This window comes from Poecilia mexicana, unplaced genomic scaffold, assembly GCF_051168715.1.
Source record: "Poecilia mexicana isolate PSO_F unplaced genomic scaffold, ASM5116871v1 scaffold_3, whole genome shotgun sequence".
NCBI lineage: Eukaryota > Metazoa > Chordata > Actinopteri > Cyprinodontiformes > Poeciliidae > Poecilia > Poecilia mexicana.
Window position 1 is genome coordinate 19,754,779 of NW_028263372.1, and position 13,757 is coordinate 19,768,535.

Consider the following 13,757-nt stretch of genomic DNA (forward strand, 5'->3'; position numbering starts at 1 on the left):
TGGTGGTTCTTTCCAGGGGAGCAGGGTGGGGGTCATTTAAATTTTTATGGGGACACAGAGAAAAGTTATGAAACAAGAAAAAGAAAAGGCATTTATCTCATTGTTTAATGAATTAAGTGAGCCACAGAGCCAAAGAGTCACTTGCAGCTCCAGAGCTGGAAGTTGCAGACCCCTGATCCAGCAGACGAAAACTGTGATTTCATCTTAGTACAATTTAAGCTAAAAGTGCAACATGTAACATTTTAATTAATTGTTGAAGTAAAATTGTGAAGGTAAAAATTTAATTGGTCCTTGGGCACCAGTTAGTCTCCAGAGCATATAAAGTTGACTTAATACAATCTCTTCAGTACAATGGGCCATAATAGAGATCAGTACTACAGAGATGTTGGCCCCTATTAGCCTCTTCTAGAACCGTCCATGGGCAGTATGGAAGCGCCACTGGTAAAAAATAAAATAAAAATAATTCTGATTTTAATGTAGATGGGCACCTGGGAGCAACCAGTTTCAGTGACAGAGATGTGAATTAAGCACAAGGAGAACAAAATAACTTTTTGGAGGAACATGTCAGAGTTAAGTATTTTCTTAATATGCCAATTAAAGTCAAAATTCTGAGGTTAAAGTTTGAATTACTTTTTTTTATAGTCACAGAGCAATGACTAATATTGACTTAAAATAAGGACCTTTGGGGTTTTTTTTAAACATATTTGCACAAATAGGTTTTGTTACCCATATATTTAAAATATATTTTAAAAAAACAGCCAGATCATATAACAAACAAAACAAAGTAGAAGACAGGGGCGGATCTACTGGGTTGGCATGGGGTGGCAGTTGCCACCCCAAACGAGAGCCTCGTCACCCCTGTTGCCACCCCAGCTAGCGACAATGAATTCAATAAATAGTTATGGCAAATCGGACTTTAAGCGCATGAAACTCTTTTTTTCCGACAACATTGAATGCAACACAATGTAACCTGACACCCACTGCTAAGTAGCGGGAAGTGCGAGAGAAGGACAGAGCGCCTGCAGCATTGATGGAAATATATATTACTGGACTGAACATTAGTGATTTATCGTAAGTCACACATACGCCATTGCTGTCCATTGAGTCAGGAATATCGGTGGTCAGGAAATACTACAATCACGCAAAGAATCAGAACAACGGACGCAATGTTTAGCAGTTAATTCAACCATAGATAATGGTAATAAGGGCTTCAGATTTCATAGGTGAGGAAAACGTTTTAATTTAAAGAAAACATTGATCAAGTGAGCGGTGGGTCAGTTATACTAGCCTAACTGTTGTTAGCCTGGTATTGACTTTGATAACCTTAGCATGTGCTGCGCAGTTCGGTGTGTTTTGGTTGCGCTAGCACTAAAACAACCCGCCCACCACGTCATCAGTAGAGCAGCTGTTTAAATCAGCTAATCAACCACCGCTGTGTTCAGGTGAAAACTTATTAATAATCACAATATAGACATTAAGCCTGACAACATAATGTAACAGGCTGGATGTTCTGTTTTAGTGTTTTTGCTACTTTTTTGTGTGGGAAAATAATTAACTATACTACATTAAGAAATTGTATTTAAGCCTCAGTGTTACATGAAGCTCATTTTGAAACAATGCAAGTTAAAAACAATATTTTGTATTGTTTTTAATACGAAATATTAAAACAATATTTTTAATATTGTTTTTAAATTTTATACTATATATATATATATATATATATATATATATATATATATATATATATATATATATATATATACTGCCACCCCTGAAAAAGTCCCTGCCACCCTCTTGCCACCCCATAAATATTTTTCTAGATCCGCCCCTGGTAGAAGAAAAGTACTTTTTAAACTTTTTATAAAATGTTATAACAATTTCATTTTTATAAAATACATACACACACACACACACACACACACACACACATGTTAACGTCATGGATGTGGGTGAAGACTGCAGCAGCTTTTGAGTCTCGTCAGGCAGTTAAAGAGGTCTCAAAAGAAATTGAGATCAGTCGTTTCCCTGTAAGCCTACGGGAAATAGTCTATAAGTAGAGGGCATTTAAAACAACCACCAACATGCTCAGATCTTGCTATCCAAGAAAGTTTTCCCTGAAAGCAGACCACAAGATATTAAAAGAAGTCTCCAAAAACCCTAAAACAACATCACAGGACCTACAGCAGGTTCTTCTGACTATTGAAATGAAAGTGCATGCCTGTGCAATCTGAAACAGACCGCTCAAGTTAACTTTCATTTGAGGTGCAAGAGGAGAAAATCTTTGTTCTCTAAACAAAACATGAAGATCAGACTAAAGTTTCATAAGAAAATAAACACAGACCAGGATTTCAGGACTAATGATCTTTGTCTGAAACCAAATCATTTGGGCACCAGAACAGAGGAAAGTATGTAAAGCATTTCAGGAGAAGACCAACCACAAAATATGGAAGCAGAAGTGCCACAATTTGGGATTGTTTGCTGCAACGGGACCTTGTCTCCTCATTATCACAGAATCCACAGAGAAGTGGATAAGGAAACAAGCAAAAATGTTTGTTCATTTAAACAAACATTTTAAATTAGCAAAAACAAAAAAAAAAAAACCTTTAGAGAATTGTGAAAAAAGTATAGGGAGTTGCACAAAACAATAGATAACAAGGTTGGAGTGCTTCAGTACTCCAAGAGTGACGTACAGATATATTGTGAAATATATATCGGGTTTTAGTATTGAGTTCTGTAGGAGATATAGAAATTATTGCCAATAGCTTCAATTTCCTATTGACAATTCTACCAAAAGAATCCAATATCAATGTTTTTTACTCTGATGTTTACAGATATGGGATTATGTGGTAAATACAGATGTTTGTCTAAAATTCCTTGATACATTTAAAACTTTAAAGTGAAAATATATCCAGTGCTTAAATTAAAAACTATGTAGGGTAGATTCCTTGAACAGATGGAAAACATATGGAGTGTTGTCTTTTTAATTTACAAATCACAGCCAGTTTACATAAAAGAAGGTTGTTAAAAGTTTATTTCAATAACTGCATTAGTGCTGGAAATATTGACTTTATGACGATATGTAATTCTTTATAACATTGCTGTAAATTAACACTTCTCCACTCTGTTCTTGATGAATCCAGCTATTAGTAAACAAAGTGCGCCCTCTATCTGCATCGAGGAGGATTTTTATGTTGTTTTTTTTTTAATCGAATCAGGCGATGTACTTTTGTTTTTAGATTTGAAGTTTCAAAGAATTTTACTTTCAAAAAAATTGTAACCTAATAAAGTACACTTGAATAATAGTGCTTCATAATTCCTGATGAACATTCAAAGTTTTTTCATTGGATTTGGCTGCAGATGGGAGGTACATTAATTCACAGACTTGAACTGTACTATAACAAATGTCTAACACTCTTTGTCTTGTTGGCATAACATATCGACCATGTGCAGCTTTTGCTCACCACCTAGTTGTACATGAAAATACCACAGGAGAACAGTTTTGTTTTAATTTTTATTATACAGATCTACTTTGTGGTACAGTATACAAAAAGCATATAAAAAAAACCATACATTGCATGTTCAAAGGAAGTGCACAAAATTAGAAACAGACTTTTTTTTTCTGAAAGGCTCAACACCAGTTAGCTCAAAATTTTAGTAAAAAAAAAAAAAAAGGTTGTGTAATAAATAAATATAAATTACATACGAATCATAGAGAAAAAGGTCAGGTCATTCGTTAAGGCACATCTTACATCCCAAAATGTACCTTGCAAAAACATGGCAACTTCCTAAAGATAAAAAAAACAGCTTATTTTCCAGCTTACAAAGGAAGCAGCTTACCTCTTTTCAATAAGAATCATAATTTTTCAGCATTTCACTACCCTGCCGCAGAATACAGTTTATATATATTAAGCAACTTTACAGAGCAGTCCCTGTCAATTTAAGTCGAGTTTGGTTACAAAAATGTAAAAAAAAAAAAAAAAAAAAGAAAGAAAAAGAAAACAGCAACCGTTGTCACTGTAGTACTGAGACAGTATACACCATGGCAATAACTGTGCAATATAAGCAATATTTTTAACATGGCATACATACATTTTGAGACATTGACTGGTGACGATGATGACATTATTGCTGAAACAATAGAGCCAATTTGGTTTAAAAAAAAAAAAGAAAAAAAGAAAAAAAAGGGGCCAATCATCCTCTAAAAGTGACTAAAAGCCCCAGAGCAATTCTCACATTCAAAATGTCTGCATAGTTTGAACTTTAGACAATTGCTTCTTTTGATGAACATGTTTCTCTAAGCGCAAAGATGTAGAGTAAGTACTGGTCTCCAGCATGTTCAGTTTGACAGCAGAAAACAGATGTTCACAGCTCACTGATTCTGCAGGTGAGTTTCTCTGATTCCTGCAGTTTACACCTACTTCTGCACATAGCACAAGTCAATACAACGCAAGCCTTTTGAGAAACATACCTGAGGAAATAATGAGTTATCAAGCTGTCTTTTAACGTAAAGAAAAGAAAGAAAAAAAAAAACTAACAAAAAAAATAAGAAATACATGCCTTCAGCACCTTTCAGATGTAGTGGTTTGCTGTTTCATGTAATTTTTTTTTTTTTGAAAACTCAAGAGCCAAAAATGCTGTATTTACAAAATTCATTGAAAAAAAACAAAAAAACAATTTGCTTTACAACATGCAATGTAATTTCATTGGAGGCTGTACAAAAGAAATAAATAAAAACTGTCAATCCAACAAGCAGAGGGACATACTGCAAGCATGGTCTAATGTGCACAAACTGCTGAGCAAATTAAAACTGAGTGTTTCAAACTGGTGGCTAAAGCTGTTTATATCCAACGTGTCTAATCTGTACACATTTAAAGAAATTGCATTTTTTACAGAACAGATTTGCTAATAATCCTTGTGTGTTATCAAAAGCAAGTTGTGCACTAGAAGAAACGAATAAAGCTAAAAGATGACAAAACATTGCAGCAAAAATGTTGAAGGTTCCCTTCAACACACGACGCTGGTATTGGAAATAGCTGGTGTCTTTCATACACACAATTACAGTATTACAAGTTATAAAAAATAAAGCAGTCCTGATATGAAATAAAAACAGAAATTATTTACAAAAATTGATCATTCAGTACAAAAATAACCAAACGCAATCTAGGACCAAAAATTTAAGTCAACCAAATTTAATCCTTATCCTATAAATAACACTAATGCCCAAAGTTTTTTTTATTTTTATTTTTTATTTTAAGACAAAGAGCTCAACTCTATACAAAAGATAAAAAAATACCCATATAAAAATGATTATTACGAGGACGAACATTAACTGATCTAACGGGGAATGAAAATGAGGTCTGCCACTGGAGACAAATCCAGGTGGATGCCATGGATAGCCCCATAAAGGAAAAAGAGAGATTGACAAAAACCATTCACCAGGTTTCTTTCAAATCTTCTGGGAGTTGGGGTTGGAGTGTGGGCACCTGCGTGGGCGTCAGTGTCTTCTGTTTTTTTGAGCTACAGCAGGGCTTGAAAAGTCGGGGATCGATGATCACTTCTCCAAACCGACCTTTGTAGATAATTCCACAGCACACCTTTTGCCTAAAAGAAAAAAAAAAGAAAAATAAAATGAATAAATAAATATATGGTAAGAGACTAATCAGAGTAAAATAAAGAAAACGTAATAAAAATGTGATCTTTTTGTTTTGTGATGGAGCCATGAACATATCTTACCTCTTCCAGTAAGAACGATCCAGGAAGGAGAAGATGGAAGGAGATGAGCGTCTTTGTTTGGACTCGATGTCGGAACCGTCATCCGACTGGTTGCTGTAACTGGGAGACTGGGCAGGAGACATGCTGGACGTCGTGCTGTGAGCATCTGAGTCTGCTTAAAAAAAAATTAAACAGAAATAAACTTGAAAGAAATTTACATTTACCTTCAGAACCACTGGAATAATCAGGACTTGTGGCAGTATTTACTTGCCTTGTCACCATTTTATTCATTATATTGAAAGAAAGATTGCAGATGATTTATTCTGCAAAAAGAGTTCAAATACCCAATGTGTGCATTACCAAAACTGAATTTTGAATCCTATATAAAAGTGAAGCCAACACACAAAACAAGCCAGATGTCACTTGTTTATGAAGTGTGAACTAGAAAATAGAAAACAAGACACATTGCATGCTTTATTTAAATTAGCCACTAGGTGCTGCTAGAGATTATTAAACAAAGGCATTTAGTTTATAAGGAGATGAAAACTAAAAAAAAAATCTAATGTGGAACGAAAATGCACTGATTTGGAAAACTGAGATTTTAGGAAATGTTATTTTTTACAATATAGTTGTATTGGACATTAAATCACAACTATTGATTATTTTACTAGGAATACAAAATGTTTTAAGCAAGTAGACTAAACTACAAAACAAAAAAGACAATACACAAGTGTCAAAAGAGCATCAGTGTGAATTAAAAAAAAGAAGATATGCATGGATTTCAAATATCTTATTTTTGCTAAATTACTTATAACTTTTAGAAATGGAAGACAACATGTTTCTTAATATTGAACTACTTACTTTGCCTCTTAAACTTGTGAAGCTTCTTTAGTTTGCTCTTCTTTTTCCCATCACTGTTCTTGATCTTCTTGGGTTTTGTCACCTTAAAACCTGGGCCAGCTCTAGCATCAACCACCTGAGGAAAAGCAATTAAAAACACACAACAAAGTTAACTTGTACTTGAAAACATGGCACAGTATACCTGTGTGCTAAACTGGAGGCATTACTTACATGATTCCAGTTCTTCTTGGAGCCATGAGGCAGCTTCTTCCATCTCTTCACCAGCAGAACACACGCATTACAAATGTCTCCAACACGATCTTCTGAGAGTCTAAAATTAATGCAACACGAAAAGGGTAATTAGGTCTAGGCAAGCAACTATTACTGGCGTGTAAATGTATGATATGATGGAATAAGAGGTTGTACCCAAAGCACATCCTGAAGGTCTCTTCATATCTGCTGCTGTCCGTAAAGCGTGAACTAGAGGACTTGGTCTTACAGATGCAACAGCCGTCATTACTCCGGTAGATTTTTGACTTGTGAAATCCAAACATCCTGAATTTGTTGGTCGGTGCAAGTCACGGAAAGAAAACTCCTGGAAATGTAAGAAAACACGATCCGTAATGGTCTCGGTGCTTGCTGGTTTCTGATCAACATAGATGTCTGCACACAGTTGTGCTTTCTGCTATTAAAAGGGGGCGGTCCGTACACGCACACACATACACAGAAATATTGAAACCCTTTTAAACCTTTAATAGCAAATCTTGCGAACACACAGATTTAAAGTGTCAGGTTGTAAAATTAAAATCTCAAAAACACTAAAAGCAGCATAACAATATTTGAAAAAATAAAAACACTTTGTTTCATGATCTTACGGAGCTTAAAGCCAAACACCACCAAACTAGCACAAGGCAAACAACAGTAACATGAATCTAATGTTATGAAGGGATTTTACGGCATAAAAACTAAACTTTAGGTCGAGTTAAGTGAACCGATTTGTTTGAAATTTTATCCTAAACAAACACAACTGTCTAGGACGTTACACCCACAATCACACGAGTACCGCTTTATCCGCAAAATGAGCGGTAATGTTGAACACAAATGTGGTCGACAAAAGAGAAGAAGCTAGTCTTTATATGTAACTTCAATGCATGTATCTACTACGGGACTTTGTTAAGCGGCGGATCTGTCTGAAGTGGGTGCCCCAAACAAAAAGCGGGCAGCTGCACTTTCTGAAACCAAAGACAAAAAGCTACCGCAATATTTAAACAACTTAAACAACGACATTTGGACACACTTAATGCAAGGGTTTAACTCGATAGCTATAAACACAAAGTTAAGGCAGACACCGTCTTCCCCTTCAGATTAAAACTTTTCGTCTGCGAGTGCGCCAAATATGGCTCATTGTTGTTAGCCGTTAGCATGAGTGCTAGCCGACGAGGCCACGCTCTCGTTCACTTCCACGTTATCCCATTGTCGACATGGTAAGTCTTTACACGTTTAACCCAAAACGACAACGAACGCACACGTCAGGACACCAGAACCTTACAATATGGCCGCAAGTTCCACATATAACAAGTGTGTAAAAGTCAAAATAATATAAACCTTGTACAAAGAAAATAACAGTGTACTTACTGAACAAAAACTTTGAATCTTCGCCGTCCTCTTTTCACGTACTGCGCATGCTCTTACTACTGCTGCATACAGCTGGTCATTAGAATGTGTTTTACATAAAAAGCTGGAATGAAAGGGCGAGCGGACAATGACCATATAAGGAGTGCAGCCGTTGGGTTTGAACCTGGGCTCGACCAATCGCCACCGTCTTCTCGTACTCTTCAGACAACATGAATGATGGGAGGCGTAGTGAATGACGGGGGAAAACACGGCTACGTCAGTGATGAAGGGCCTCTTTTTGAACTCATAGTCCCATAAGCCACCTGGCCCGAGGCTTCAAAGAAAAACAGCTCCCTGACATGGCGCGAACGACTTTGTTTACGTTTTCACAGCTGAGAAAGCGCATTCAATAGAGAATATAACTGATCATTAACGCCTTGGCATGAGATATGAAACCATAATATTATACCTTTAAAGATACAAGTACTGGTTAACTATTGTAAAACACCGATTTAGCAGTATTTTGGGCACGTGTAAGCTATTTCAAACAAATAAGGGAATTCAAAACAGCCAGAGATTGGGCAAATGTACAATTTTAAACAGAACAAGCACCTAAGCAAATAACGATTATATATTACTGAAGGGTAACAAACCCATAACCATACATAACACTGCTTAGGAAGTTTAAACAAGTCATTTTTTATATAACACAGACTATGTTCCCTATTGCAAAAAAGTAAACTGTTAAAGTAGTCATATGTTGACAGTTTTTTAAAAAAAATTTAATCAAAAACAATTTAGAAGAAATAACAGTCCTTAGTGTCACCTAAATAACTTTTAGATGATACAATTATAAATGTAGATTTACAAATTAAGGCAAACCTTTTTAAAAGCCTTTGGTCCCTCAATTTACTCTGAAATCTGTACATGGATACTGCCACAAACCAGGAGAACAAATGGACTGTAAATAATATTCTGCCTTTATGTCAGTTCCCCTTGATAAAATGTCACAAATATATATTCTCCTTTGAAACATTCAGCTTTCATTCCTTTTCCACAAGACAATATACTTGAATACTTAAATTAGAAATAAATGTTTATGTAATCTAGAGTTTGAGGACAAATTAGGCATGTGCTTGCCTCCTAAATAAATTTCTGACACATACTCAAAAACAAAAATCTAGTTATTTGACATTCTTTTAGACCAAAACTTAAAGAACAAGCACTGGTTGTATTAGTCACAGAAAAAAGAAAATCAAAATGATACTTAAGATTTATTTATCATTAGTAACTTAAAAAAACCTTCAATCTCTAAAGGAAAATAAAAAAGCTGTTTTTGAGATCAATTAAGTGATTGGAGCACTTAATTGGTCTCAATTAAGTGTTACCATCTTCCGACTTGCCGATAGTAACATACCCTTTTGAAATAAATGAGGCCCAGAGTAATGCTTTACAGATGCTTTATTCTTAATATTTTTACACTGTACACGGTTGCTCACTTAGTAAACACTACATTACACAAGTATGTCGATAAATGTACAACTGTACTGGAAAAGAAAAATATATATCTCCCAAGATGCTTCTGTGGGTCGTACACAGATGAGTACAACACAGTCATTCCAGACGCCGTTGGCACACACACAAAAAAAAAGTCAGTCACATATCAAATCCCTTATTCCGCAAGATAAAGTCCAATCCTATGTAAATGGAGAGAGCCCGGTAATATCTCAGTTTTCTCTTGTAGTTATTGCATAGCAAGAAACCATGATGACAAAAACCAGGAACAAGTGTGGGGAAATAAAACAGTCCTTTGAGCTCCTCACATACTTATCAGGAGGTCAGAAGTCAGCACAGGAACTACTCAGGTCATCACGTTGTAATTCAAAGAACAGAGTACATGTAGTGTAAGGGCTGCAATGATGGTAGAAGGAAATGGCTGCAGGGAGGTATTTACACTGAAGGTTGAAGTTGTTAACTTTGCAAAAGTAACAGGGTCAAGCATCTCTTGGTGCGCTCTGGAACACAAGACTTGTTTTTTTTTTCCTGAAACCAACTGAACATACCATTCGTCACTAGGAGAAGGCTCGAGCCACACAGTCTCATCGTGATAGGAGGACCTTTTCTTCGACTGAAGGTATTCCAAATAAAATATTTGCATACATACATACATGTATGTTTGCTCGGGAAAGAGTCAAACAAAAAAAAAAAAAAAAAAAAAAAAAAAAAGAAAACAAAAGAAAATCGCCTACCACTCTATGAGCCAGCCTGCCATACGCATACTTATAAAGCATACTTCTACATCATTTGCTTTAAACTCTGCGTTATGACATTTAAAAATCAGATTTGACAACAGAGCAAGCAACTGCACCGATTTAACAAAATAATACTGTTTTTATCTGAAAATATATTAGCAGTTTTAATCATCGCTTTCCCTTAAATAGAACCTCTGTCATCAAGTCACGGCAACAATGAAAATATTGAGCTTTCAGTAAAACATTATAGCACAAGGTCATCCTCAATGTTGTGAAAACCATGATCCATAATAGAAAACATAATTCTTTAACATCTAATGGCATCATCATCATCGAGGATAAAAATAAATCTTGAAAGGCTCATTGCACTTAACATATGGCAAATGTGACAGTAGCTTCAGTAAGCCAGAAAGTGTTCTTTGTTCAAGTCTGTTCCTGCATTAAAAAAGAGTTCAGTTATTCTTTTCTCTTAGTGGTCCTCTGCGATATTCCTGTTGGGTACGACTGGTGGAGAGCGTGGTTTGGTTTCAGATGCCAACTCCTTTGACTAACGAAGCCTCCAGGGTGATGTTGAACTCCTGCAGAGTCTGTAGCACTCGGATCAGAGAGTTTACCAGTGAGCGGTCCTTAATGAGTGCACTGTCCTCGTACATCTGGGAGGTGATTGGACAATCTGCCAGCAGAGCGATCCAGTGATGCAGCAAATGGTCCCTGTGAGAGGAAGAGACAAACACGCAAAATCAACAGAGCAGCCTTTAGGGAATCCAGAAAACATTAAAATGGGGCAAAAATCCTCATTACAAACATCCAGCAAAATTATCACGAGTTTTAACGGTGTACGTTTCTCGCTCCCTTTTACTCACCTTGCTCCCAGACAGACAAGCATCTGAAACTTCCCATCCTTGCCAATGTTTCTCGACGTGCTGTTGATGGCTCGCATGAAGCGGCAGAAGTGGCGCACTCTGGTTTGCCAGTTTTCATCTGGAGTCGCCTCCCGTTGCTCAGCACTTTCAAAGTACACTTGTGCCTTCTCTGTTGAACGGTTAAAATCATCCAAAGACATTATTACTCACTGCACAGTCATATGCATGAATAAGTAACCCATTTAAAGCAATCACTCAAGTTAAAACAGAAGTGATTTGTTTTATGATTGCAGTGTTTCAGAGAGTCATTTTTACACAACTCTTAACCAAATTGTTGTTTTTGATTCAACTAATTCAAGCAATTAATTAGCTGCAGTGGGACTGGCTGAACTATCAACTTTACATTGCTTGCAACAAAGCATTTCATTTCAAGGCAAAAACACAATAAATAATACATTTCAAAACACTTAAGACACAGGAGAGCTTATTGTTATGCTGAACCAGTCCATGCAGCCATGGAAGGCCTTTACGCTCTCACTGAAACCATAAAAACATGTTTTGATCTAGATATAAAAACAGCATATTGTTTAAGCTGGCCTCATGTGCCATTACTCATAACGTTTTCAACATCAACCGCAGCATTTTACAAAAGACCAAAACAGAAAATGCAACAAAAGACCAGGGAAACAAAAAATGCTTAATTCACAAGTCAAACTGGAAAACATTCATCTTTTTGTTGTGGGTTTTGTCAGAGTGTTTTGTGTTAGAAAATTTGCTATATTTATTGAGAAATATTCAGAACCATATCATGGTATTTCTAAAGTTTGCATCTATTATCATGATATGCATCTCTGCTTTATCCGTTATCCCCTTATTAAATTTAATGCATTTTCTGCAGCTACCTTCATGTTCTGTCAATTTCAAATTCCTTAGTGTTGCTACTTTCGAAATATACAAGTTTAATACTTGCTTTATTATCAAATGCTAGGGGGGAAGAAAATTAAACCTCCAGTCTACTAGTCTTAGAAAGCTCAAGTTCCTACCCAAAAAGTCCCAGATGAAGACGTTCTTAAAGAGTCGAGGTGATTTAAAACCGTGCTGGAAAACTTGCTCCAGAGCCCAGACAAGACCGTACTCCCCACACAGCAGCAGCGTCAGACTGCCTCTCTGTGGAGGGAACAAATGCATGGAGTTGGAGAGGATTCAGAGAACAAAACACAGCTCTTTGATTAAAACACCACGAGACCAACCTACTAAAAATATGAAGTCCTTCGCAAAATATTTCACAAAAATAGGACTGCGGGTGTTTGCACCTCACACCAATATTTAAACTATTCGATTTATGGTGACTCAATTTTCTTAGCTTGATTTATTTTATTTTTTTACATAAATACTATGGATGACTGTATCAGCAATCTGGATGTGGTAACAGACTTGGTGAAACAACCAAATGAAAATTTGACTAATTTGAGAAATAACTTTTAGTTCTCGTCAGGCTCCTTTGTTCCTTTGGTCTCTTAAAAAGGTGGAGTGAGAGTTAAGGGGATTTCCCCATAAAGGCCCTTTGTTCTTTCCTAACAGTGAGTTGGTGATCAACCCTACAATCAAGTGTTAGATTTTAATGCTCCTAAATAATCCTCACTGAGCATCTTCCTTTTAATTGAAAACGTCAACTGAACTTGAATTCACTACACAATAATTAGTGGTTTTTTTTGTTTTTGTACAGATTCACTGAGGGTGCAAAAAAAAGAAAAAAAAGAAAACAAGACATAAAATTTAGAGCAAAACAAAACAGCAGTATTATTATTTGAATTTCCCACTGTAGTAACTGAAGGTTTAGAGGGGTCGAAGGGAGTACCCGGGTGTGTTTTTCTACATTCGTGATGAATAATAGAACTACGTGTTCGGGCCTGTCTAGGCTGCTCATCTCTCACCTCCTTCTCCGGCTTGTGGAAGTGTTTCACGATCCCATTGATGGCCTCTCCCACTCCCTCCTGGATCTGGCCTGTGTTCAACTCTGAAAGGGGAGGGGAAGAGTAAACAATGATGCTCTAAAAACAAAGACGGAAGCACGATCAGGCAGGCAAATCCCCAACCGGGTTTTATCTCTCGATCATTTTGTTTTGTCATTCGTGCATTCATTTCTGTGATGGCTGGAAATCACACGGTGATCAACATAATCCTTAAAGGAGCAGCTTAATTAAACACAGAGGGGGGAGGGGGGGTGAAAAAATTTAATAAAATGGTTAAGATATGAGCAATGAGGATGATTGACTGACTGGGTTTGCTGTTTGGTGAGATGGTAACAAATCTCCTCATCATCCCTGGAGACTGCTGCATGGGTGGAGTGCGGCACATCCTCTCATCGTTTTCAGTAGTGGGGGTCATCAGTTCTCCCACCAGTATCCTCTCCAGACTACCATCATCCACGCCTTTCCCCAACCAGCGACCGCATGGAAACCTAACACCAATCACA

At 36.6% G+C, this 13,757-nt stretch overlaps 2 protein-coding genes across 9 annotated transcripts in view; both read right to left on the reverse strand.

Annotated features, from left to right (window-relative positions):
- Positions 1 to 3,497: 3,497 nt before the first annotated feature.
- Positions 3,498 to 8,276, reverse strand: sinhcafl (SIN3-HDAC complex associated factor, like). 2 transcript variants are annotated; one of them, XM_014977867.2, is made up of 6 exons: positions 8,188 to 8,276; positions 6,979 to 7,147; positions 6,784 to 6,883; positions 6,574 to 6,688; positions 5,734 to 5,884; positions 3,498 to 5,601 (listed from the first exon to the last, which is right to left on the reverse strand). In XM_014977867.2, the coding sequence occupies exons 2-6, from the start codon at positions 7,104 to 7,106 to the stop codon at positions 5,433 to 5,435; spliced, it is 663 nt and encodes a 220-aa protein (XP_014833353.1). In that variant the 5' UTR covers positions 7,107 to 7,147; positions 8,188 to 8,276; the 3' UTR covers positions 3,498 to 5,432. The 2 variants fall into 2 exon arrangements, with proteins under 2 accessions (XP_014833353.1, XP_014833352.1); XM_014977866.2 differs by having other exon boundaries at positions 5,734 to 5,887.
- A 1,333-nt stretch (positions 8,277 to 9,609) lies between these two features.
- dennd5a (DENN/MADD domain containing 5A) overlaps positions 9,610 to 13,757 on the reverse strand; it is a 33,436-nt gene continuing 29,288 nt past the window's right edge. For all 7 annotated transcript variants that reach the window (XM_088004284.1, XM_088004280.1, XM_088004282.1 and 4 more), the window contains 5 exons: positions 13,561 to 13,742; positions 13,216 to 13,298; positions 12,325 to 12,448; positions 11,282 to 11,450; positions 9,610 to 11,129 (listed from right to left, as the gene is read on the reverse strand). In XM_088004284.1, coding sequence (XP_087860410.1) covers positions 10,946 to 11,129; positions 11,282 to 11,450; positions 12,325 to 12,448; positions 13,216 to 13,298; positions 13,561 to 13,742 — 742 coding nt within the window. In that variant the 3' untranslated portion in view covers positions 9,610 to 10,945. The remainder of the gene's footprint in view (positions 11,130 to 11,281; positions 11,451 to 12,324; positions 12,449 to 13,215; positions 13,299 to 13,560; positions 13,743 to 13,757) is intronic.